Consider the following 27,652-nt stretch of genomic DNA (forward strand, 5'->3'; position numbering starts at 1 on the left):
GGAAAAAAGGGGGGCCAAAAGGGGTCTGTGGAGAAAAGAACTTTGTCCTGGAGGGAAAGAGGGGAAAAGTTGAGGATAGTTTTTCCAACGCCTTTATGGGGGTGAAGGGGGATGAAAGTTGCAGCGGGGGAAGGCTGGAGGGGTGGAGATGTCAGTCTGAGGGGAATGTGTGGTGTGAAATAATGGAGAATTCGTAGTTTGGAAGTTGGGGGGAGGGGGGATTCCAAAACTGTTGTCCCGAGGGCTGAGGAAGGGTTTTTGAGGGGTTTTGGGCATGTAGAGAGAATGGGCGCAGAATGATTCAAAAGGTATCAGTCTTTGTGGAAGGAAGGCGGGTAGGGTGGGCCCAGGAAGGGTTGGAGGGGGGGGAAAGGAGGTTTTTTGGGGAGGGGGTTGGGTCCCGCAGGCATGCGTGAGCGTGTTTTAGGATGAATGGAGACAAATGGTTTTTTAAAACTTACGGGTGTTGGGGGTGACAAAGAACATTTTTTTAAGGGGTTAGGAAACCCCCAGGCCCGGGCTTTTAGTCCTGGGGATGGGGAAAACGGGCCCCCCTCAAGGGGGGGTGTTAATGTGCAGTTTAAAAAAAGTAGTGTAAACACCCCTGGCAAGACATGATGGAGTGAATGAGGGGAAATTTTTTTTGGGCCCCCTGCCTTGGTGGAATCCGGGGGGATAAAAAAAAAAAAAAATAAAACCCATCCCATGTTATCCTGACGCCAAATGACTTTGAACAGGCGATAAAGACATGCCCATGCACTGCCCCGGGCCAGACTCATGGAACCTGTGTTCATCAAGAACTGCAAGCCCATCAGAGCCTTTTTCCCTCCTATGGAGAGGGGGCATGGAAAGGGGTGTCCCCAGTTACTAAAACAAAGACATAGCCCCCCCCAAAGGGGGGAGAAAGAAAACAAAAAAACTAAGACCAAAACAACATCCCATATCATAAAAATCTTTTAAAGGGTCCTAAAAAGCAAGATCACCACCCCTCTAGAAACCCATCAGTTAACAACCCAGGGGCCCTTTTGAAATGCCCTGTCTTCCCCAACTACTGGGCACCGACAAGGTCCCCACTAAAGACAAAAAGTGAATTAATATACAACTTTTCAAAGCCCGAAAGGGAAAGGGTAATAGCCCCAAAAGGCAAAGGAAAAACAGGAAAAATTTGGTCGATGGTCTATAAATTTTCCCCACTAACGGGGAAACGAAGAATCACAAAAGCAAAATCCGAACCCGGTGAAACCTGTTAAAAGGGACAGACTGCCCCTCTTGTTCCCCATCCCCATTCCGACATAAAAGGATGTCGCCACGCATTTCTTTTGCGTGACACCGAATCTGCATGAAGTTTTCCTTTCAACATCAAAGGCCCAGGGCTCCCTCTTTTTTCCGGGAAAAAAATTGAAGTTCCATAAAATTTCAACTCGTTTGGGAAAAATGGGTTTAAAACTTCTCAAGTACAAAACTTTGGGGACAAAAAAAAAGCGAAACCCAAAATCAAAAACCTGGGGGATTATGTCGGGGATCTCACCCAAAGGCCCTCGATAATCCATCTGCTGAAAATGACGGATGGTAATGGGAAACCCTTCAAAAAAAGGGAGGCGCCCGTGACCCTCTTCGGTCATTGGGTTTTTCTGGGGTGGAATTTGCGCCTCAACAGCCCCTTTTAAAGGGAGGTTTGGATCGTTCGAAACTTTCACGGCGCCATAAAAGAAAAACACCCCAATTTCGGGGCGCAGGTTTTTAAAACCGTTTTGGGGAACCGGGGGGGAGATTTAGTTATTCCCGAAAACTGAGGGGCTGTTTAAAAACCGAAAAACCTCCTAGGCAAAAAAACGGCAACGTGCCCATCCCCCAATGAAAGCAGGGGGGCCCGGTTAAAGACCATCAAAAGTGTCGGGGGGACTGTTCAACGCCCCCAGCCCCATAAGGGGGGTTCCCCAACCCCCCACTTTTGGACCGGAAAGCTTTTAAAAGGGCCTGATCCCCGGGGGGCCGACGGGGTTTTCGTCGCCCCACAACACCCGGTGATCAGGGGCCTGATCCACCAGGGGCCTGGTCAACCGGGCCCGGGGGGGGACCCCGAAAAATTTTTCCAGGAAACTCCCGGTAGTGCGGGAGAGATAGTGGAGGGTGCTGACACACTTGCACCTGAAGGAGTTGGCCTCCCTCTCGCAAAGGGCGTTGAAACCACAAGGGGATGAGGAGCAGGGGTCATCCGGGGTCACTGGAGCTGAGGAGGTCATACATCATACAACTCAGCAATACAACACACACACAAAAGCTACACAACTACTAAATACGCTGTCGGTATAGTAACACGATTTATAAGGGACATTGTCGCAAAGATGAAAGCACAGTAATATGTGGTAGGAAGACACACTAATGTTATGTGCTAATGTTAAAAACATTAATAAGAATGCAGCCTCTAGAAATGTTATAGCAAAAATGAGATATTATTCAAGATTAATGAGGTAGTGTAACATTAATTTAGATGACTTTTGCATTTAGAGGACCACAGGGATAAGTACTGGTTAAGTTAGTGATGTCTTACTGGTGGCGAGAAGAACACAGCGAGAGAAGGGATCACCAGTGAGGTGTGGTGGGCAGGTACATGTGGGACTGTGGTGCTTAACAACGCACTCGGCATGCACCCCACATGCACCTGGGCATGGGTCCACGCACTTGTTGCGAGAACATGCCTTATCACGGCTACAGTCTGAATTAACCACGCACTCGTGTCGACAAAGGTGATAAGGGTTACCGAAGAGGCCAGGTTTACAGGTGCAGACAGCTACACCCGTCTGGTCACTACAGTCAGCTCCGTGACCACAAGGTTCTCGATCACATGGGTTCTCTTCTTCTTCCTTCTGGGGAGGGCTCACTGCTGTAAATTGTACAACAGTTACCATTAGTAATGGTGAAAAGTGTGAAAACTCTTACCTGAGGACTGGATTAAGCAGGTGTAAATGGGACAAAGAGAGACTACTTACTAGTAGGCGGCTCGAAGCAGCGTATGAAGGGGTCGCCTGTGAGATGACTGGGGCAGTAACAGATGGGGTTGTGGTTGATCACCTCACACAGTGCATCAGTGCCACACGTGCCCACACAAGGGTCGCGGCACATTTGGTTAACGCAAGCCAGTACCGTCTCACAGTCAGAGTTGACTATGCATTCAGGTTGACAGTTAGGAGGCTTGCCAAAGTAGGCAGGAAGGCACTCACAGATTGGGCGATTGTGGGAGACATGGCACTTGGAGTTGGGTCCACAAGGACTGGGGCTGCAGAGGTTCACAGGGGGCTGGACAGATACTGCAACGTTCATAAGTTAATCTTTAGTCCCTCAAATTTAACCATATAGACAAGAAATAAATGATATCCTTGAAGAACCAGTTCATAATGCTAACTCATCTTATGCTAATGATATCAAAGCAGTGAGAACAACCATGATGCTGAGCACACAGCAGCTTACCATCACAAACTCAGCATTCCATATTATGGCACAAATACAGGCTTTGTAGTATAGCAATTACAAATTAAACAGTTGGGTCAATGAGAGCTCAAAAATATAAATAACAAATATGTGCAATACTTAAAAGTATTTATTAGTCTATGTGAGCTGATACAAATTTGTGAAAGTTTCTGATGTGACTTAACTGATACACCTGAGTATTACAGACCCTGTGTGATATACGGCGAGAAAGATACTTACTGGCCTCTACACGACAAGCCTGGTAGGGGTCACCAGTGTGACCAGCCTTGCAGTAGCATACAGGAGCATGGTTCACGACCTGGCACTCAGCACTGATGCCACATGTGCCAGGACATGGGTCCAGGCACTTCTGGTTGATGCAGGCCAAATAGAAAGGACAGTTTTGGTCAGCAGTGCACTCTGGTTGGCAACTATCATATGGGTTGCCATAGTAATCTGGGAGACAGCGACACTCGCCACTTGGGCTGATGGGCAGGCACTCTGCATTCTGGCCACACGGGTTAGGCTCACATGGCACTTGTACCCCAGGAACCACCGGTGGCGGAGCTGCAATACACAATCAACAAATGTGTGAACAAGACATCACATCACATGGAGACTCATAAGAAGAGCAAAATACAACTCATTGACTTGACTTGACTCATTCCAGACATGATGTCTGGTAATATATACATAATGAAGGGAGATATCAGGTAGAGAATGCAAGTGATGTCTTACATGGAGTGCTGGCAGCAATTGGATGAGGAGCACAGAAAATATATGGGTCACCCTGACTATCTGGTGGACAGTTGCAGATAGCGCGATGATTGACAACTGTGCAGAGAGCAGTGGAGGCACAGGCTGATGGGCAGGGGTTTATGCACTTGTTGCGCACACAGGTGTAGCCGCCTTTACAGTCACTGCTGAGCACACACTCGGGACCACAACCCACATCAGGGTTACCAAAGTAACCTGGGCGACACTCACAGGTGTAGGTATTGACAGAGATGCGGCAGATGGTGTTGGAGCCGCAGGGATCTGGAGAGCAGGGATCGAAGGGGCGGGCAGGTGGTTGAGGCATGACCACCACAGGTGTGGGGGTTGTGCCTGGCTCACCATTCACCGGAACGATGGGTGTCTCCTCATGTGGTGGCCGTGTGCCAGGCAAGGGTGGTAGTGTGGTCGGTGGGGCTGGTGGGAAGGGTATGGTGACGGGTGCAAGAGTGCAGCGGGTGAAGGGATCACCAGTATAGCCCACTATACAGCTACACACTGGGTTGTGATTGATAACGCGACACTGGGACTGGATGCCACAGGTGCCCTTGCAGGGATCAACACAGCGGTTGTTGACACAAGCCATCAGCGTGGAGCACTCAGCATGCACCACACACTCTGGACGGCATGCAGGTGGGGTGCCCATATACCCAGGCTGGCATGAACACTGGTGTTGCAAGCTGACCTCTCGACATATTGCATTTGGTCCACAGGGATCTCCAGCACATGGACTGCGAGGTGGTTCAGGTGGCAGCAACGCTGTAAAGACGAGTGTACCAGTTACCACAGCAACGCCTCATAATATCATTACAACTCACCACACAATTGCTCATCTGCTTATAACTTTGCAAACTTATAAGCTATCTTAGCTATGCTATATGCACAGACACTGTACAAAAAAGTACATGCCAAACTATACATTAAATTAAGAAAGAAAAAGTGCAGGTAAATTAGGAAAGTAAACAGGCTTACGCCCTTGCAGACTTCATGTGAGAGAAGTCTGCAGTGGAGGAGAGGTATGCAGTGAAAGGAGGGGGGTCTGCAGTGATGACAGACTTTAAAAGTACTTACGTAGATAAAATCTGCAGTGGAGGAAGGAGTCTGCAGTGGAAACAGGAGTTCCTGAAGTACTTACATTGGTAAGGTCTGCAGTGGAAGTAGATGTATATGGAGTACTTACGTGGGAGAGATCTGTAGTGGATGAAGAAGTCTGCAGTGGAAATTGGGGTCTCTGCTTACGTTTGAGTGGTCTCTAAAGTACTTACGTAGGAGAGGTCTGCAGTGGAAGTAGGGGTCTCCAGTGTAGCCCTGGTTGCAGGAACACACGGGGACGTGTATCATTACCCTACACTGGGCATTACGGCCACACACGTCTTCCACACAGGGATCAACACACTCATGCCTCACACATGCCTTGCCCAGTGGACACTGGTGGCTACTGATACACTCAGGGTGGCACAGAGTTGTCGGGTCTCCCAGCAGACCTGGCAGACAGGAGCAGACAGGACGGCCGGCTTTGAGGCGGCATGAGGCACTGGCCCCACACGGTGACGGCTGGCAGGGGTCAGACTCAGCTGTGGCAATAACCCGCCAGTGTTATTACAGTCTCGTACATAACTCAGTAACATTACCCACCACTCACCATCAAGAACACACAGCATAGCTGTAACACGCAGAACCTCCAGTATTACCTTTGATATAATTAAATATTATAGGCTACAAATCCTAGGGTAACCTGCAGCAGGCAGCAGCTAAGTGATCACAGACCTCCCTGACCACAGGCAGCATGGAAACATTCATCTTATAGTACTAATATGACGGTGTCCGTGGCATTCAGCAAGTGTACAGATGATACACTGATGTCAGCAAGCGAGCTGATATCAGTGTATCATCTGTATATGTCACATGCAAGCTATCAACCATACGAGAGAGGCAGTCAGAGTGTTCCTGTCTGTCCAGCCATGACAGGTAGTATGAGTATTCCTGTCTGTCCAGCCATGAGAGGTAGTATGAGTATTCCTGTCTGTCCAGCCATGAGAGGCAGTCAGGGTGATACTGTCTGTCCAGCCATGAGAGGCAGTCAGGGTGATACTGTCTGTCCAGCCATGAGAGGCAGTCAGGGTGATACTGTCTGTCCAGCCATGAGAGGCAGTCAGGGTGATACTGTCTGTCCAGCCATGAGAGGCAGTCAGGGTGATACTGTCTGTCCAGCCATGAGAGGCAGCTTCAGTATTCTCAGAATGGATGCATATTATCTTCAACTTGTCACTGGTACCAGCAACCACTCCAGGCACTCAGCAGTGAGTGTGGTGCTGGCAGCACCACACTCACTGCTGGCAGCACCACACTCACTGCTGGCAGCACCACACTCACTGCTGGCAGCACCACACTCACTGCTGGCAGCACCACACTCACTGCTGGCAGCACCACACTCACTGCTGGCAGCACCACACTCACTGCTGGCAGCACCACACTCACTACTGGCAGCACCACACTCACTGCTGGTACAACACTACTGACACAACACAACTGATACAACACTACTGACACAACACCACTGATACAACACTACTGACACAACAATACTGACACAACACTACTGACACAACAATACTGATACAACACTACTGACACAACACTACTGATACAACACTACTGACACAACAATACTGATACAACACTACTGACACAACACCACTGATACAACACTACTGACACAACACTACTGATACAACACTACTGACACAACACTACTGATACAACACTACTGACACAACACCACTGATACAACACTACTGACACAACAATACTGATACAACACTACTGACACAACAATACTGACATAACACTACTGACACAACAATACTGATACAACACTACTGACACAACAATACTGATACAACACTACTGACACAACAATACTGATACAACACTACTGACACAACAATACTGATACAACACTACTGACACAACAATACTGATACAACACTACTGACACAACAATACTGATACAACACTACTGACACAACAATACTGATACAACACTACTGACACAACAATGCTGATACAACACTACTGACACAACAATGCTGATACAACACTACTGACACAACAATACTGATACAACACTACTGACACAACACCACTGATACAACACTACTGACACAACACTACTGATACAACACTACTGACACAACACTACTGATACAACACTACTGACACAACAATACTGATACAACACTACTGACACAACACCACTGATACAACACTACTGACACAACACTACTGATACAACACTACTGACACAACACTACTGATACAACACTACTGACACAACACCACTGATACAACACTACTGACACAACAATACTGATACAACACTACTGACACAACAATACTGACATAACACTACTGACACAACAATACTGATACAACACTACTGACACAACAATACTGATACAACACTACTGACACAACAATACTGATACAACACTACTGACACAACAATGCTGATACAACACTACTGACACAACAATGCTGATACAACACTACTGACACAACAATACTGATACAACACTACTGACACAACAATGCTGATACAACACTACTGACACAACAATACTGACACAACACTACTGAGACAATAATGCTGATACAACACTACTGACACAACAATGCTGATACAACACTACTGACACAACAATACTGATACAACACTACTGACACAACAATGCTGATACAACACTACTGACACAACAATACTGACACAACACTACTGACACAATAATGCTGATACAACACTACTGACACAACAATGCTGATACAACACTACTGACACAACAATGCTGATACAACACTACTGACACAACAATACTGATACAACACTACTGACACAACAATGCTGATACAACACTACTGACACAACAATACTGATACAACACTACTGACACAACAATACTGACATAACACTACTGACACAACAATACTGATACAACACTACTGACACAACAATACTGACACAACACTACTGACACAATAATGCTGATACAACACTACTGACACAACAATGCTGATACAACACTACTGACACAACAATGCTGATACAACACTACTGACACAACAATACTGATACAACACTACTGACACAACAATGCTGATACAACACTACTGACACAACAATACTGACACAACACTACTGACACAATAATGCTGATACAACACTACTGACACAACAATGCTGATACAACACTACTGACACAACAATGCTGATACAACACTACTGACACAACAATGCTGACACAACACTACTGACACAACAATACTGATACAACACTACTGACACAACAATGCTGATACAACACTACTGACACAACAATACTGACACAATAATGCTGACACAGCAATGCTGATACAACACTACTGACAACAATGCTAACACAACAATGCTGACACAACACTACTGACACAACACTACTGACACAACAATGCTGACAACACTACTGACACAACAATGCTGACACAACAATGCTGACACAACACTACTAACACAATGCTGACACAACACTACTGACAACAATGCTGACAAAACTACTGACACAACACTACTGACACAACAATGCTGACAACACTACTGACACAATGCTGACAACACTACTGACACAACAATGCTGACACAACAATGCTGACAACAGTACTGACACAACAATGCTGACACAACACTACTGACACAACAATGCTGACAACACTACTGACACAATGCTGACACAACACTACTGACACAAAACTACTGACACAACAATGCTGACACAACACTACTGACAACACTACTTACACAACAATGCTGACAACACTACTGACACAACAATACTGACAAAACACTACTGACACAACAATGCTGACAACACTACTGACACAACAATGCTGACACAACACTACTGACAACAATGCTGACACAACAATGCTGACTCAACAATGCTGACACAACACTACTGACACAACACTACTGACACAACAATGCTGACAACACTACTGACACAACAATGCTGAGACAACACTACTGACACAATGCTGACACAACAATGCTGACACAACACTACTGACACAACAATGCTGACACAACAATGCTGACACAACAATGCTGACACAATGCTGACACAACACTACTGACACAACACTACTGACACAACAATGCTGACACAACAATGCTGACACAACAATGCTGACACAACAATGCTGACACAACACTACTGACACAATGCTGACAACACTGCTGACACAACAATGCTGAAACAACACTACTGACACAACAATGCTGATACAACACTACTGACAACAATGCTGACACAACACTACTGACACAACAATGCTGACACAACACTACTGACACAACAATGCTGAAACAACACTACTGACACAACAATGCTGACACAACACTACTGACACAACAATGCTGACACAACACTACTGACACAACAATGCTGATACAACACTACTGACACAATAATGCTGACACAACACTACTGACACAACAATCCTGACACAACAATGCTGACACAACACTACTGACACAACACTACTGACACAACAATGCTGACACTACTGACACAACAATGCTGACACAACAATGCTGACAAAACACTACTGACACAACACTACTCACACAACAATGCTCACACAACACTACTGACACAACAATGCTGACACAACACTACTGACACAACAATGCTAATACAACACTACTGACACAACAATGCTGACACAACACTACTGACACAACAATACTGATACAACAATGCTGGCACAACAATACTGACACAACAATGCTGACACAACAATGCTGACACAACACTACTGACACAATGCTGACACAACACTACTGACACAATGCTGATACAACACTACTGACACAACAATGCTGACACAACAATGCTGACACAACACTACTGACACAACAATGCTGATACAACACTACTGACACAACAATGCTGATACAACACTACTGACACAACAATGCTGATACAACACTACTGACACAACAATGCTGATACAACACTACTGACTCAACAATGCTGATACAACACTACTGACACAACAATGCTGACACAACAATGCTGATACAACACTACTGACACAACAATGCTGACACAACATTACTGACACAACAATGCTGACACAACAATGCTGACACAACAATGCTGACACAACACTACTGACACAACAATGCTGAAACAACACTACTGACACAACAATGCTGACAAAACTGACACAACAATGCTGACACAACACTACTGACACAACACTACTCACACAACAATGCTGACACAACACTACTCACACAACAATGCTGACACAACACTACTGACACAACACTACTGACACAACAATGCTGACACAACACTACTGACACACCACTACTGACACAACACTACTGACACAACAATGCTGACACAACAATGCTGACACAACACTACTGACACAACACTACTGACACAACACTACTGACACAACAATGCTGACACAACACTACTGACACAACACTACTGACACAACAATGCTGACACAACACTACTGACAACACTACTGACACAACACTACTGACACAACAATGCTGACACAACAATGCTGACACAACACTACTGACACAACACTACTGACACAACACTACTGACACAACACTACTGACACAACAATGCTGACACTACTGACACAACACTACTGACACAACACTACTGACACAACAATGCTGACACAACACTACTGACACAACACTACTGACACAACAATGCTGACACAACACTACTGACAACACTACTGACACAACAATACTGACACAACAATGCTGACACAACACTACTGACAACACTACTGACACAACACTACTGACACAACAATACTGACACAACACTACTGACACAACACTACTGACACAACACTACTGACACAACACTACTGACACAACAATGCTGACACTACTGACACAACACTACTGACACAACACTACTGACACAACAATGCTGACACAACACTACTGACACAACACTACTGACAACACTACTGACACAACACTACTGGCACAACACTACTGACACAACACTACTGACACAACACTACTGACACAACACTACTGACACAACACTACTGACACAACAATGCTGACACAACAATGCTGACACAACACTACTGACACAACACTACTGACACAACACTACTGACACAACACTACTGACACAACAATGCTGACACTACTGACACAACACTACTGACACAACACTGCTGACACAACAATGCTGACACAATGCTGACACAACAATGCTGACGCAACACTACTGACGCAACAATGCTGACACAACACTACTGACACAACAATACTGACACAACAATGCTGACACTACTGACACAACAATGCTGACACAACAATACTGACACAACAATCCTGACACAACAATGCTGACACAACACTACTGACACAACACTACTGACACAACACTACTAACACAATGCTGACACTACTGACACAACAATGCTGACACAACAATACTGACACAACACTACTGACACAACAATGCTGACACTACTGACCAAACAATGCTGATACAACACTACTGACACAACAATGCTGACACTACTGACACAACAATGCTGACACAACAATGCTGACACAATAATGCTGACACAACAATACTGACAACACTACTGACACAATGCTGACACAACAATGCTGACACAATGCTGACACAACACTGACACAATACTACTGACACAACACTACTGACACAACAATGCTGACACAACAATGCTGACACAACAATGCTGACACTACTGACACAACAATGCTGACACAACAATGCTGACACAACACTACTGACACAACAATGCTGACACAACACTACTGACACACTACTGACACAACAATGCTGACACAACACTACTGACACAACACTACTGACACAACACTACTGACACAACACTGACACAACACTACTGACACAACAATGCTGACACTACTGACACAACAATGCTGACACTTCTGACACAACAATGCTGACACTACTGACACAACAATGCTGACACTACGGACACAACAATGCTGACACTACTGACACAACAATGCTGACACTACTGACACAACAATGCTGACACAACACTACTGACACAACAATGCTGACACAACACTGCTGACACAACAATGCTGACACTACTGACTCAACAATGCTGACACAACACTACTTACACAACAATGCTGACACTACTGACACAACAATGCTGACACAACAATACTGACACAACAATGCTGACACACTACTGACACAACAATGCTGACACAACACTACTGACACAACAATGCTGACACAACACTACTGACACAACAATGCTGACACAACACTACTGACACAACAATGCTGACACTACTGACACAACAATGCTGACACAACAATGCTGACACAACACTACTGACACAACAATGCTGACACTACTGACACAACAATGCTGACACAACACTACTTACACAACAATGCTGACACTACTGACACAACAATGCTGACACAGCAATGCTGACACTACTGACAACAATGCTGACACAACAATGCTGACACAACAATGCTGACACTACTGACACAACAATGCTGACACAACAATGCTGACACAACAATACTGACACAACAATGCTGACACAACAATACTGACACAACAATGCTGACACAACAATGCTAACACAACAATGCTGACACTACTGACACAACAATGCTGACACAACAATACTGACACAACAATGCTGACGCAATGCTGACACAACAATGCTGACACTACTGACACAATGCTGACACAACAATGCTGACACAACAATGCTGACCCAACAATGCTGACACTACTGACACAACAATGCTGACACAACAATGCTGACACAACAATACTGACACAACAATGCTGACACAACAATACTGACACAACAATGCTGACACAACAATGCTAACACAACAATGCTGACACTACTGACACAATGCTGACACAACAATACTGACACAACAATGCTGACGCAATGCTGACACAATGCTGACACTACTGACACAATGCTGACAACAATGCTGACACAACAATGCTGACACAACAATGCTGACACAACAATGCTGACACAATACTGACAACAATACTGACACAACAATACTGACACAACAATACTGACACAACAATACTGACACAACAATGCTGACACAACAATGCTGACACAACAATGCTGACACAACATACTGCTGGTCAACCACTGATCTTACAACATTCGTCTCTAAGAAACTATAAACTATGTGCTCTTGATAGTTTCTTACCATAATGTATTTTATTTTCTTTCATTGATAATTTTCCATGGGTACAGAGTTTTAAAAGTATATAGAGTGAAGGTGGAGGATGACTTACTAGGGGGAGGAGCAGGGTTGCAGCGGCTGAGGGGGTTGCCTGTGTAGCCTGTGGGACAGCTGCACACGGCCTGGTGGTTGAGCACCTCACAGAGAGCATGCAGGCCACACGCCCCAGGACATGGCTCCACGCACTTGTTCTTCACACAGTCCAAGTAGCGAGGACAGTCAGAGTCGACAGTGCACTCAGGCTTACAAGCCACATATGGGTTACCATAATGGTCACTCATACAGGTGCATACTGCCACACCACCCTGCACTGAGCACTTTGCATTAGTGCCACAGCCGCTCAGTGTACAAGGATCAGAGACGGCTGGAAGGGATGGGTGTGGGACCGCTGCAAGAAGACCCAATAGAGTTACTCCAGAAACACCAGAGATGAGCTGCTGTTGCTCTTTAATGAGCCACTGATGCTCATTATAATACAAGGAAGCTGTCTGGAGACAGCTGAAAGTCAGTCCTGAGAGTCGATGAGCAGCCACTCCCAATGGAGCCTGATGTATACGATACGAAGATTGAAAGGGGGAAGACTAGTGCTTCTGCAGTGTGTATGACATTATCATATTATTAATATGAGGCAAAGAAAATGTTTTTCTTTCAGGTGAGAGCAGCATTACGAGCAGCGCTCATCGGCCCCCATGACATAGACTGGAAATCAGAAAGAGTAAGAATATAGTGTGATGCTTACAAGGACGAGCTGGAAGACAGAGAGAGAGTGGGTCTCCTGTGTATTGTGGTCGACACGAGCACACAGGGCTGTGCTGGATCACGCGACATTCTGCGTCCATGCCACATGCACCAATGCATGGATTAATGCACTTGAGGCTCACGCAAGCTTTTTGTGCCGCACATTCACTATTGACGACGCACTCAGGGTGACACCTGGGAGGGGAGCCCAGATAACCTGGAAGACAGGTACAACTGGCTCTCCCACCCACCTCACGACACTCAGAGTACTGACCGCAGGGGGACAACGTGCAGGGGGAGGCAGGGGCTGGGGCCACAGCTGCTGGGAAAGGCAAGCCATGAAGTAATTATCTCCACACTACCAAGCCACTAAACCAAGTTATTATAATTACATATCATGCTTTGAAAATAACATGCTAAAACAGCTACTTCTGTACTGAAGAAAAAGTTATGGTGAAAATATCATGCAAATACTAATGAGAATTATTTTTAGATAAAAATCATGCAAGTACTAGAGAGAAAAGTTTAAGAGAATATATTGAATTAATACATAAGAAAGAACAGGAAGGTTCATACGTGTATAAAGAGAACAAGCAAGGTAAGGGTCGCCGGAGTAGCCAGGTTTGCAGGAACACTGTGGACGGTGGTTGATGACCATACAGGAGGCACGGCGGCCACAGGTGCCAGGGCATGGGTCCACACACCGCTGCTGTTGGCACGACCTGTCCAGCCGGCAGTCCAGGTCTCGCTGGCATTCTGGTCGGCACCCCAAGTAGGGGTTGCCCACCAGGCCAGGGAGGCAGGCACAGATGGGAAGACCAGCTGAGATGCGGCACTGTGTGTTGGTGCCACAGGGACCGGGTGAGCAGGGGTCAGCCTCGACTAACACCGAGGGAGCTGTGGGTACACCACTACTGTACACAAACTACAACTAAGCAAATTACATGCATATACTACTGTACATTTCAAAATTAAGTAAGAAAGACAGACACGGAAGAGTGATCTTACATGTAACAGGAGATGGGAGTTGAGGCACTGGGCGGCATCTTATGAAGGGGTCACCTGTGTGTCTCACTGGGCAGCTGCATACTGCACGGTGGTTCACCACACTACACTGAGCCTGAGGGGCACATGTGCCTGGGCATGGATTGACACACCGCTGGCGTATGCATGCTAACCGCACTGCACAATCAGTATGCACTACGCACTCCGGTCTGCAACCCAGGTATGGATTGCCAAAGTAACCAGTAGCACAGACACACACCTCATGGTTCATCCTGATTTGGCAGCGAGCATTAGTGCCACAGGGGCTGGGTACACAGGGTGTAGGCTTAATAGGCTTAGCCACAGGTCGTGTGGGGCGTGAGCAACGAGTGTAGGGGTCCCCCAGGAGGCCTGGGTGGCAGCGACACACAGGGCTGTGAGAGACCACCACACACTGAGCCCCCATACCACACACACCTGGGCAAGGATCTGTGCACCGGTGGGAGGCACATGCCAGATGGGCAGGGCAGTCACTGTTGACAATACACTCTAAGCAGACTGGGATGTCTCCCTGGCTGGTGCACACCTCCCAGGGCAGGCAGGGACAAGGTGAACACGGTGACGCTGCCACTGGCCCGGAAGCTACAAACACATCGTGCAAGTCATGCATTTATGTAACTAAACTAGTATAGCAGCTATGAAGAAAATTATAATACAGAGATAAGAATATATACAAATATTTCTACACAGAAAAGATAAGATATGATGAGATTTGAGAGAGACAGTGAGAGAAGAAGACTCACGAGGAAGGTGACACTGGGAGTAGGGGTCCCCAAGCATGCCTGGGGGACAGGAGCAGCGTGGCTGGTGCTGAACCACCTGACACACAGCGTCGTCGGCACAGGTGCCTGGGCAAGGATCTACACACTTGTACCCACGGCAACTGCTGTCATAATGGCAGTCACTGTTGGTGACACATTCAGGTCGGCAGCCGAGGAGTGGGTCGCCCACTAGGCCAGGGCGGCAGGTACAGTGAGCAGTGTTGCCCACCACCCGGCACTCTGTGTTGTCCCCGCAGGGGCCTCCCTGACTGCACGGAGATACGTCTGCTGCTATGCAAGAGGATCAGAGTTAGAGTCAGGGCAAAGTCAAGGTCAAGGAAAGTAGAATAACACAAGAGGCTTTAAATAGGCTAAACTATAACATGCTAAAAGTTGAGAGAAATGTGAAACATGCAGTATTATTGTACAAGATAAAGTTTAGATCATGCAAGGACATGCAGGCATGCTCACATGGGGTGGGGGAGGGGCGGCAGGCTGAGTAAGGGTCACCAGTGAGGCTCTCTGGACATGAGCACACAGGGCGGTGGTTGAACACTTGACAGGTGGCCAGGAGCCCACACCTGCCAGGACATGGGTCCACGCACCTCTGCCTCACACACGCCAAGTTGTTGGTGCATGCACTGTCTGTGTAACACTCGGAGGAGCACCGGACGTAGGGGTCACCCAGCAGTGGCGCAGGACATGTGCACACTGCCCGTCGTCCTTTACTTCGGCAAATGGCATGCAGACCACATGGGTTCGGCCAACATGGACTAGACACAGCTGGGGGCCGCTCTGATGCTGTGAAGGAGATGCTCACCTCTTAATATATGCAGCACACCCACACATGTTTACACTACCCTACACTCATTTACACCATACACTTGTGCACTGTAACATAACACACCCTCTTCATATGTGCATATGGAGAGGACCAGATATAATAATGAATAAAAAAAAGATTTCAGAAGTTACCTGCTCATGAGATCCAGTGATATGTAAAATGACCATAATATAGACTGAGACTTGCATGGGAGGAGGGGAAATGGGAGATGTTAATAGGGACAACCTGAGAGATAAACAAGTCAGAGATGCTACAGCAAGTCATCAAGACCCAAGAGAGTGGGAGGTGTGACTCACCCACAGCACAGCGGATGAAGGGGTCACCCGTGAGATGCTTGGGGCAGTAGCAGATGGGGTTGTGGTTGACTACTTCACAGAGGGCAGCAATGCCACACACTCCTGGGCATGGGTCCACACACTTCTGCTTGCGGCACGCTAGGTTCTGAGGGCACTCTGTGTTCAGGATGCACTCTGGCCGACATCTGCAACAATCTCCTTTTGTTATTACTTTCTTCCTCTTGCACACACTCAACCATCTATCCAGCCATTAATCCAGTTAGCCACTGACCCACCTAACCAGTCTAAGTTACCTACCAATTAATAATTCAGGTGATCAACACATTATAATGACCCAGGTGATGAGGAAGCTAGTGAGGCAGGTGAGGGAGATATAGGGGGTACTCACGCAGATGCAGGCGGATTGCCGAAGAAGCCGGGGAGGCAGGAGCAGGTTGGGCGAGAGTCTACCACCCGACACTGTGAGTTGGGCCCACACTGGAAAAGCTCACATGGGCGCTCCTCAGAGGCAGCTGGAAGGAGTGCTGAGAGAGACAAGTAGATTTAGCAGGGGCAAGGAAGTGCAAGGTAGAGTTATAAAAACGGCCAGTGATTGTACAATGAAGACTTTGGTACATGGCTGTAGAAGAAACACTTGTAGTGTAAGTTATATAATTGTCAATATAGAGTATATCAAAAGCCATAGAGACAGTGTGTGAAGTAATAATTACGTTGTTGTGGGTGACAGCGGGTGTAGGGGTCACCAGTGTAGCCTGAGTGACAGAAGCAGTTGGGCTGGTGCCTGAGAACATGGCAGTCAGCATTGAGGCCACAGGAGCCAGGGCAGGGATCGACACATAATTGATTGACACAAGCCCGGCTCAAGGGGCACTCAGAGTTGATGGTACACTCAGGTCTGCAGCCTGTGTAGGGGTTACCCACATAACCTGGAGTGCAGGAGCATGTGTAGAGTTCGTCTTTTGCAGAGCACTGAGCATAGGACCCACACGGGGACCCAGTGCATGGGTCTGACTTTTGTTCTGGAGGAAATACTGGCTCAGGTTCAACTTCAACCAGAGCTGAGGAAGTAACACAAATTATCAATAACACTTCTCTCCTATATTAGTCTTATGCTACTCTAACTGTTAATACAAATTAACAAAGCCTGCATAAAACTAAACACCAACAACAATAATAATAGTAATAATGATAATATATTATTATTATTATTATTATAAGCATAACATTAATGCTATTAAACACATATTTATACAGAAAAGTGGTGAGGTTGCCTATTTCACTTTTGCACATATGAGTTGAGTGCCAACACATGAGAAAGATAGGTTAGAACTTGGGAGGAGAAGTTCCTTATTTCTTACTGAGGGTGCATCTGTAGAAGGGATCTCCAGTATAGCCTGCTGGACAGCGACACACAGGGTTGTGGGCCACTACATCGCAGAGAGCCTGCAGGCCACAGGTACCCACACATGGATCGCGACACCGTCGATCATCACAAGCCTCCTTCATGGGACACTCAGCATTGGTCACACACTCAAACTTGCATCCAGATGGCACATTAGGATTGCCGAAGGTTCCTGGGAGGCACTCGCACACAGCAACTTTACCCTGAGCACGGCATTCTGTGTTGGGGCCACAGGGGTTTGGCATGCATGGGTTGATCACTGCGTGAGGTGGCACAGCTATAAGGGGCAGGCAGAGAACAAGAGTGGATAAGGTATTTTGTCTAGATGACTTGATGTAAACATTAAACAACAGATATTATAAGCTCTTCTATTTTACTTATTATGTAAAAATGACATAAGAATGACTTAATACAAATATATTACGAGGACAGGTGAAAAAACCACAACAACAATATTGGGGAATTAAGAAGAGGTCCTTCATCTCTCGTGAAAGTTCCATGCATGTTCCCTCTCAACCATAAACTGAATTGCACTTATCAACTTATGAAATGTCACAGTGATACCTCTGAGAAGGAAATACATTTATAAATATGTAAGCAAGATTAACGAATAAAGGAGACTTACGAGCAATTGGTCGAAGTTGGCAAGCAGAGAAGGGGTCACCCATATATCCTTCAGGACACACACACACAGGGTTGTGGCTGATGACAGAGCACAGTGCTTCGTTACCACAGGTGCCTGGACAAGGGTCTCGGCATTTCTGGCTGATACAGGCCAAAGTCAATGGACAGTCACTGCTGACTACACAGTCGGGACGACACTGAACATATGGGTCTCCTCTAAAGCCTGGTAGGCAGGTACAGAGAGCAGTGGTAGCCGTTGGTGTGCAACGAGCATTCTCCCCACAGGGGTTGGGCTGGCAGAGCACTGCCACTGGTGGTACTACAAAACAGAACATTATTAGTCTAATTATACACGACCAGAATATGATAAATATTGTTGAAAGCATTTACTAGCATACTCCAAATTCATTTTCACACTGGCAGATAAATTGAGAGATAAAGTGATAGATGTGACCTACTGGGTGTGAGCGGAGTTTGTAGACACAGCCTGAAGGGGTCACCAACGTAGCCGTCAGGGCAGGAGCAGATGGGGTTGTGGTTGAGCACTTTACAGATGGCATCAACACCGCACGAGTCCGCACAAGGATCAATACAGCGCTGGTTGATGCATGCACGAGTGGTGACACAGTGAGAATTGATGATACACTCAGGAGTGCACCCAAGCTCAGGCTCTCCATAGAATCCACTAAGACACACGCACGATCCTACACCATCAAACACTTGGCACTCAGCATTGGCACCACAAGAGGGAGTGCAGGGTGCCACAGGTGGTGCAGGTGGTTGAGGCTCCTCAGCCACTAGAGTGGAGACACATAAGACAAACATTTAACATAAAACATTACTAGCAAACACTAGTTAAGTGGTCTACACTGACCAACCACAAACACACAGGAAAGTTACCACTATGCAATATACACACGAGTACAATATACATTAATATACATTAATAGCAAGGAATATGAGGTGAGAAACTTACCCTTTTCGAAGCAGCCGCTGAAGGGATTACCAGTGAGGCCGTCAGCACACCTGCAGATGGGGTTGTGGGCCACCACGTTGCAGAGGGCACCGATGCCACATGAACCTACACATGGGTCGACACACTTCAAGTTGATGCATGCCTTACTCATGGGACAGTCTGAGTTGATGGTACACTCTGGGCGACATGGGGAGCCCATGAACCCAGGGAGGCAGGAGCACACATTTTGGGTGTTGTCGGGTGTGGGGCGACACACAGAGTTGGGCCCACATGGGTTGGGCTCACATGGGGTCAGCACAGGTTTTGGTAGCACAGCTGATGCAGGGAAGTAACAGATTAATATTACAGGTTCTTCATTAAATCACTGTGTTAAATTTATTTCTAAGTTCTTGACATACTTCAACAAACTGAGAATAACATCTTAATACTCAGTCACCACACTTATATTAATACCAAATAATATGCAGATAAGAAAATGAAGTTCATCTGTAAGTGAATTAATCCCCTAGAGTTTACACTATTGTGAGTACATGATGAAATGTGACAAATTTGGAGACTAAGAGACATTTAACCCAAATGGTGATGTTATATTACTGTGCAAAACATACTGCATGGTAAATGTTATTATTATATTTATAAAAGTAACTAAGCCTTATAGGCCATTCAGCATCTCTTGGAAAGTGTTAAATGTCAGAATGTATAAAGTAGATGTGAAGTATACACATCTACTTTATGTAATTGCTGCAATTACTTTAAGTGGATCATCCTCATCCTCCCTCCCTCTCTCTCCCTCTCTCTTTCTCCCTACAGAAACACTTAATGCTCACGTTTGGTTACACAGAACCTGAAGGGGTCGCCTGTAAGGTGGCTGGGACAGTAACAGATGGGGTTGTGGTGGACAACATCACATAGAGCATTGGTGCCACACAATCCAGGGCACGGATCGCCACACTTCTGATCAATACATGACTTGTCATCATCACAGTCGGCATTACTAACACATTCAGGACGGCAGCGGTCTTTAGGGTCACCAATGTAGTCGCCGATGCAGGAGCAGATGGGCTTGGAACCCTCCACACGGCACTCTGTGTTCAGACCACATGGAGATGGCGAACACGGGGTGATTTGAGGCTTTGGAGTTACTTGTTCCATAGGAGAGATAGGCTCTGTTAATACATCACAGCGTGTGTAAGGGTTCCCCTTAAATCCAGCAGGACAGAAGCACACTGGGCGGTGAGTATTGACTTCACAAAGTGAGTTAATGCCACAGGCACTTGGACAAGGGTCGATACAATGAGTGTTGACACAGGCTAGGTCATGGCTGCAGTCATCATCAACAGTGCACTCAGGCTTGCAACCACTGTCAGAATTGGCCTCGCCAAAGAAGCCAGGAGTACAGGAGCACACTGGATAGTTGTTGGCTCCAATTGAGCACTGGGTGTTGGGGCCACATGGATTGCGCTCACAGGGGTTGTCAGGCTTTGAGCGGCAATGAACCTGTGGATCACCATCATATCCCTCCAAACACCGACAAAGAAGACTGTTGCCACGAACGTAACACTCAGCATTTTGCCCACAGATGCCAGGGCCACAACTTGGAGGTGGCACTGTTGGGGAGGACAGACTAACATCAACATTTACCATCCACAGATTCAGACTAAATATACTATACATAAAGGCATGCACCATCAACAAAAATGTGGAAAAAAAACAAATGACTGACCTTTGCAACCAGTAAAGGGGTCGCCAACGAGGCCAGGACGGCAGACGCAGAAGGGACTCCTGTTAGGGTCACAGAGAGCTCCGTCTCCACATGGGGAAGGTACACATGGGTTTATGGGAGGCTCACAGCCTCGGATGGTGTTGGGCTTGCCCACAAAGCCTGGCTTGCATGTGCATCGATGGTAGCCATTCACCACATTACAGTCGGTGTTGGGTCCGCAGGGCGATGGGTGGCAGGGGTTGGCAGGGGCACTGCAGGGCTCGCTAGGTGGGTTCCCCACAAACTCTGGCAGGCAGAAACAAATGGGTGCCCCACCCACAATACGACACCCAGAGTTGGGACCGCACTGGTTGGGCTCACAGTCCTCACCCTCGGGAACTGTTGACCAGAATTAATATACTGTATTAAACAAAATTATTAGACAGAGAACATAAGGCAAAGATAATATTTTAATTTTAAAGGATGCAGAGTGAAGTGTTGAGCTTAAAAAACCTTGTGTTTTAAGTACAAACATTACTGTATTGTGCTTTAGTTTAAATGGAGACAAAAGGATGGGAGTAGTGAAGACTCACTGCACTTTTCGAAGGGGTTACCAGTGGTGCCACGAGGACACACACAGATAGGGTTGCCATCGTCCAGCTCACAGAGAGCACCCTCACCACAGGGGTCAGTATCACATGGGTTGATGGGCACCTGGCAGCTCCTGAGAGGGTCACCTACATATCCAGGAGGGCAGCGGCAGGTGGCACGGTGGCTGGCCACCTCACACACGGCATTACGGCCACACCTGCATGGGTCCTGGCACTGATTGTTGATGCACGCCTGGTTGGTGGGGCAGTTGCTGTTGTCTCGGCAACCCACAACTGTCAATATAACACATTAATATTACCTGTTGACCATGCTATGTGGTCACTCCAGTACCTGGTAATATACATGTTGACCATGCTATGTAGTCACTCCAGTACCTTGTAATATACCTGTTAACCATGCTATGTGGTCACTCCAGTACCTGGTAATATACCTGTTGGCCATGCGATGTGGTCACTCCAGTACCTGGTAATCACTGTTTTCAAAGCAATTGTAAATATTTTTGCATGTTATGCAATATAAATAAAAACTTACTGTGAAAAATGCATTAGTTAGGCATGCAGAAAAGAGAAAACATAAGTTATGAGAGAGAATGTAATGTGGTAGGGGTAACTTACGTATGGCACACTCGATGTTAGGGTTGCCACTGTAGCCGGCAGGGCACTGACACTGTGGCCGGTGGTCGATAGCTTGGCAGATGGCAGTTGGGGCACATGTCCCACTCTCGCAAGGGTCAAGGCACTTGCGTGTAAAGCGGTCACAAGCCTTGTTGGAGGGACAGTCTTCGTTGTACTGGCAGCCGATCGTTGGGATGGTCACTGGGCAAGCAAGAATAATGGAGGACGTTTTTACAAAAAATACATAAGGTAAATATTAAGCTATGATGTGTAACTGAAGGAAGTCTCCTGAAAAAAATAACATGAAGGCGGAACCGGGACACGCGAGTATATACATGCAGAAAGCTGCATCTTCTATCAAAATTTCTCTACACCGGAAACGGATATCCGAAAAACGCAGCACGGGAAAGTCGGGGTAACTGAAAACAATAGCTGACAGAAGTTCAAGTTGGGTAAAGTTGGGTGACAATGTACCCCCAACACTTTGTTACTGAGACAAGAGAGCAACAAGGTGCGAGCAGTACACCACATGTATCTGTCCACGCACACGTACACACACACACTTCTACACACCAATATTTATGCATATTTAAATATTTATAAAAAGGATAATTTAATATAGAATATACTAAAGATGATGAGAGACAGAATGTAATATAAACTAGAGTTATTTCATGCTGAGAAGATACATTTAGTAGAGATGTGAGCATTAAAGGGGGCTGTCAAGGCTGTATTGTGCACTGTTTCCAGTACTCAACATCATTATTACTTTACTCTCGAAGTGCTAAACCTCTGAGGGTTGTATAGCACCTGGGGTGTGGGAGGTAATCAAGTTTGGTCAGAGAAAGGGAAGGGTACCTCAGTTTCTTGGAACAGGAACCCTGGAGGAGCATGAAGGCACCATCCCCTTTGAAGATTTGGTTAGTGAGGAGAGGTTACAAAAGATGTGAGGGGTCCATCACGAAGAACACTACCAAGATCAGTCAGTCAGGTGTCATGCATTAGGTACCCAGCAGACACTCCACAGGTGGTGAGAGGTAGACAGGAACACCCTCTCACATCACCTAGGTCAGTCAGGTGTCATGCATCAAGTAGCCAGTAGACACTCCGGAAGTGGTAAGTGAAAAAGATGGGGGCCCTACCAGGGCTGTCAGTCAGGTGTCATGCATCAGATAGCCAGTAAACACTCCAGAAGTGGTGGGAGGGAGAGAGACCAGCAAGAGATGTAGTCTTGGTGATGTGGGTTACCTGGTGTGCACAGGTCTCGCGGGTCACCTTCGTACCCGTCTGGACACTGGCAGATGGTGCGGTGGTTGATGACGCGGCAGCGGGCACCCACGCCGCAGGGAGGTGGCACTGTGGTGCAGGGGTCACGGCACTCCCCAGACACACACGCCTCCCGCAACTCGCACTCGATGTCCGACAAGCAGAAGCCAGTGACTGAAGGGGTGTCAGAGTCAGGGGTTGCAGAGGTGTCAGAGTCAGGGGTGTCAGTCACAGTCAATTAGAAAGTAACAGCAGAAGCTTGAAGGCTTCACTAAACACTATTGGGGTGAACTATAATAGATTCAACAGGTACATCAATATCTTCATAAGTCACAACACAAGAGAGAGTGATAGCAGTACATCTTACTTGGTTCACAAGCAAGTCGAGGGTTCCCCGTAAACCCAACAGGACAAAGGCAAATGGTAGTGCCAGCCTCTGCTTGGCAGAGTGCATCACTTCCACAGTCCTGGCAGGGATCTCCGCACGTGCCGTTACGGCAGACACTCCCGTGTGGGCACTGAGTATCGGCCTGACAGCCACTCCTGATGCATCCCACCTCCGGGTTGCCAGTGTAGCCTGGCAGACAGAGGCAGACAGGGCGGTGTTGATGGACCTGGCAGAGGGAGCCCCTAGGGCAAGGCGCCACCCCACATGGGTTACTACACACACGCTCGATGCATGCCTTGTCTGCCGGGCAGTCAGAGTTGTAGCCGCAGGTGGGAAGTGGTGAGCACCCCTGGAGAGGCACGCCCGTGGTACCTACAGGACACGTGCAAGAGGCAACGTGGGCCAGAGCACGACAGATGGCTGTGGGCGGGCATGGGCTGCTGCCTTCCCTGCACGGGTTCACACACTGACCACTATAACATTCTTCACCGGGTGAACAATCATCAGGAGTGAGGCAGCCAACTGTTCGTCAACACAGTAAAATGAACAGGGAGGTGTTAGTACTGTTGGATCCACCAACACTATTACCCTGAGCTATTTTAGCTAGCGTCACTATCGTGAGTACTAACCGAGCGTTAACACCATTGCTTCTATCCCTACATTCATTACAATATTGTTAATTATATTATTCTAAATCTAAATATTAACTATGGATGCACTTGCTGTAATAAAAACAATAGCTATGTCAGGTGAACTAGAATGTCGCATATGAATTCAGTCATGTCTACAGCATCAAATATTAATAATACAGCAAAAGTTTAATAACACATATTAATGATTATTACAAAACAACACGTACAAACAGGTTAGGAATTGTAAACGAGAGTGTTAGAGTGGGATGTGAGGTAGTATGTTTGGGTATAGTATTATACTGAGGTAAGTGTGTGTGGTGGGTTGTTGAGGCTGGACCTGGCAGGAGTTGCACTACAGTGTACCAGGTCCTCTCACCACTTCTCACACACATCAACCCTCAAATTATACAAAACAAGGTTAGGTTGTGAAAGAAGTTCTTTAGAGTGGCACAAAGTGCTTCCTCCTGAACAATGACTGTTGGGTGTAACTTATCAACCCTTGAGAGGACGGTAAAGATGTAAGGGTGAGAGAGGGGTAGAGAGTTAGGTTGGGAGTGTAACTTACCGGGGGAGCATCCCTTGATAGGATCACCCTGGAAGCCGTTGCGACACCTGCACTGAGCACTATGGTCACTGTTGATACACTCTGCGTTAGAGCCACAGGGATCATCCTCGCACGGGTAACGACATTCGTTGTTAATACAAGCTTGTGTTGAGGGACACTGGTCGTCTCCTCGGCAGCCGGCAGCTGAGAGGGGCCAGGTTAGTAGGGGTCTTCACACCAGGCTACAATAACTATATCATGTGAGAAAGCTACCATTTATGTATATTATCACAATAGATGCATTAGTGAATATCAAATATGAGCCAGGAGGAGGAGGAGGAGAGAGAGTGAAGCATGCGAGAGTGATGTAACGAGAAAGATATAACAAGAGGAAGCCAGTAATCTTACTGATGACATTGTCAAGGCCGCACAAGATATAGGGGTCACCAGTATAGCCCGGCTGGCAGGTACACAGGGGTCGGTGTGCCAGGGTGTGGCAGGTGGCCCTGGCAGCGCAGGGGTTGGCCAGCTGGCACGGGTCACGGCACACACGGTTATAACACACCTGGTGGTCAGGACACACCAGGTCGGAGGTGCAGCCGGGAGCCGGGGTGGGCGCTAGGTCAGGAGAGGTACAGGTAGTGGTCAGCAGAGGTCACATGGGTGGGTGGGTGAGTGAAGACAGCAGGTTACACCACACTCCTGCCCTCATTCAAGTTTTCAGCACTGTAAGACTCATGAATAAGCTGAGTCTATGTCAGGAGATGATGGTGAGTATATGTCAGTGTCAAGTTGTGGTAGTGATGGTGGAGAGTATATGTCAGTGTCAAGTGGTGGTAGTAATGGTGGAGAGTATATGTCAGTGTCAAGTGGTGGTAGTGATGGTGGAGAGTATATGTCAGTGTCAAGTTGTGGTAGTGATGGTGGAGAGTACATGTCAGTGTCAAGTTGTGGTAGTGATGGTGGTGAGTATATGTCAGTGTCAAGTTGTGGTAGTGATGGTGGTGAGTATATCTCAGTGTCAAGTTGTGGTAGTGATGGTGGAGAGTATATGTCAGTGTCAAGTGGTGGTAGTGATGGTGGAGAGTATATGTCAGTGTCAAGTGGTGGTAGTGATGGTGGAGAGTACATGTCAGTGTCAAGTGGTGGTAGTGATGGTGGAGAGTACATGTCAGTGTCAAGTTGTGGTAGTGATGGTGGAGAGTATATGTCAGTGTCAAGTGGTGGTAGTGATGGTGGTGAGTATATGTCAGTGTCAAGTGGTGGTAGTGATGGTGGAGAGTATATGTCAGTGTTAAGTTATGGTAGTGATGATGGAGAGTATATGTCAGTGTTAAGTTGTGGTAGTGATGGTGGAGAGTATATGTCAGTGTCAAGTTGTGGTAGTGATGGTGGTGAGTATATGTCAGTGTTAAGTTGTGGTAGTGATGGTGGAGAGTATATGTCAGTGTCAAGTGGTGGTAGTGATGGTGGAGAGTATATGTCAGTGTCAAGTGGTGGTAGTGATGGTGGAGAGTATATGTCAGTGTCAAGTGGTGGTAGTGATGGTGGAGAGTATATGTCAGTGTCAAGTGGTGGTAGTGATGGTGGAGAGTATATGTCAGTGTCAAG

The 27,652-nt window shown here is 46.7% G+C and overlaps 1 protein-coding gene across 2 annotated transcripts in view; it reads right to left on the reverse strand.

Annotated features, from left to right (window-relative positions):
* The window catches only part of dpy (dumpy), a 386,475-nt gene that overhangs the window by 114,382 nt on the left and 244,441 nt on the right, over positions 1–27,652 (reverse strand). Inside the window, exons 37-62 of one of the 2 annotated variants that reach the window (XM_070093948.1) lie at positions 26,450–26,659; positions 26,063–26,245; positions 24,845–25,387; positions 24,460–24,651; positions 23,212–23,412; positions 22,579–22,869; positions 22,007–22,384; positions 21,111–21,890; positions 20,284–20,598; positions 19,766–20,104; positions 19,309–19,626; positions 18,640–18,960; positions 17,992–18,339; positions 17,670–17,805; positions 17,282–17,466; positions 16,613–16,942; positions 16,124–16,429; positions 15,345–15,962; positions 14,913–15,233; positions 14,338–14,655; positions 13,651–13,986; positions 5,508–5,816; positions 4,207–5,001; positions 3,709–4,035; positions 2,991–3,308; positions 2,552–2,884 (exon numbers count right to left, since the gene is read on the reverse strand). In XM_070093948.1, coding sequence (XP_069950049.1) covers positions 2,552–2,884; positions 2,991–3,308; positions 3,709–4,035; positions 4,207–5,001; positions 5,508–5,816; positions 13,651–13,986; positions 14,338–14,655; positions 14,913–15,233; positions 15,345–15,962; positions 16,124–16,429; positions 16,613–16,942; positions 17,282–17,466; positions 17,670–17,805; positions 17,992–18,339; positions 18,640–18,960; positions 19,309–19,626; positions 19,766–20,104; positions 20,284–20,598; positions 21,111–21,890; positions 22,007–22,384; positions 22,579–22,869; positions 23,212–23,412; positions 24,460–24,651; positions 24,845–25,387; positions 26,063–26,245; positions 26,450–26,659 — 9,051 coding nt within the window. The remainder of the gene's footprint in view (positions 1–2,551; positions 2,885–2,990; positions 3,309–3,708; positions 4,036–4,206; positions 5,002–5,507; positions 5,817–13,650; positions 13,987–14,337; positions 14,656–14,912; positions 15,234–15,344; positions 15,963–16,123; positions 16,430–16,612; positions 16,943–17,281; positions 17,467–17,669; positions 17,806–17,991; positions 18,340–18,639; positions 18,961–19,308; positions 19,627–19,765; positions 20,105–20,283; positions 20,599–21,110; positions 21,891–22,006; positions 22,385–22,578; positions 22,870–23,211; positions 23,413–24,459; positions 24,652–24,844; positions 25,388–26,062; positions 26,246–26,449; positions 26,660–27,652) is intronic. The other variant, XM_070093949.1, reaches the window with a different exon arrangement.

This window comes from Cherax quadricarinatus, chromosome 44 (genome assembly GCF_038502225.1).
Source record: "Cherax quadricarinatus isolate ZL_2023a chromosome 44, ASM3850222v1, whole genome shotgun sequence".
Taxonomy (NCBI): domain Eukaryota; kingdom Metazoa; phylum Arthropoda; class Malacostraca; order Decapoda; family Parastacidae; genus Cherax; species Cherax quadricarinatus.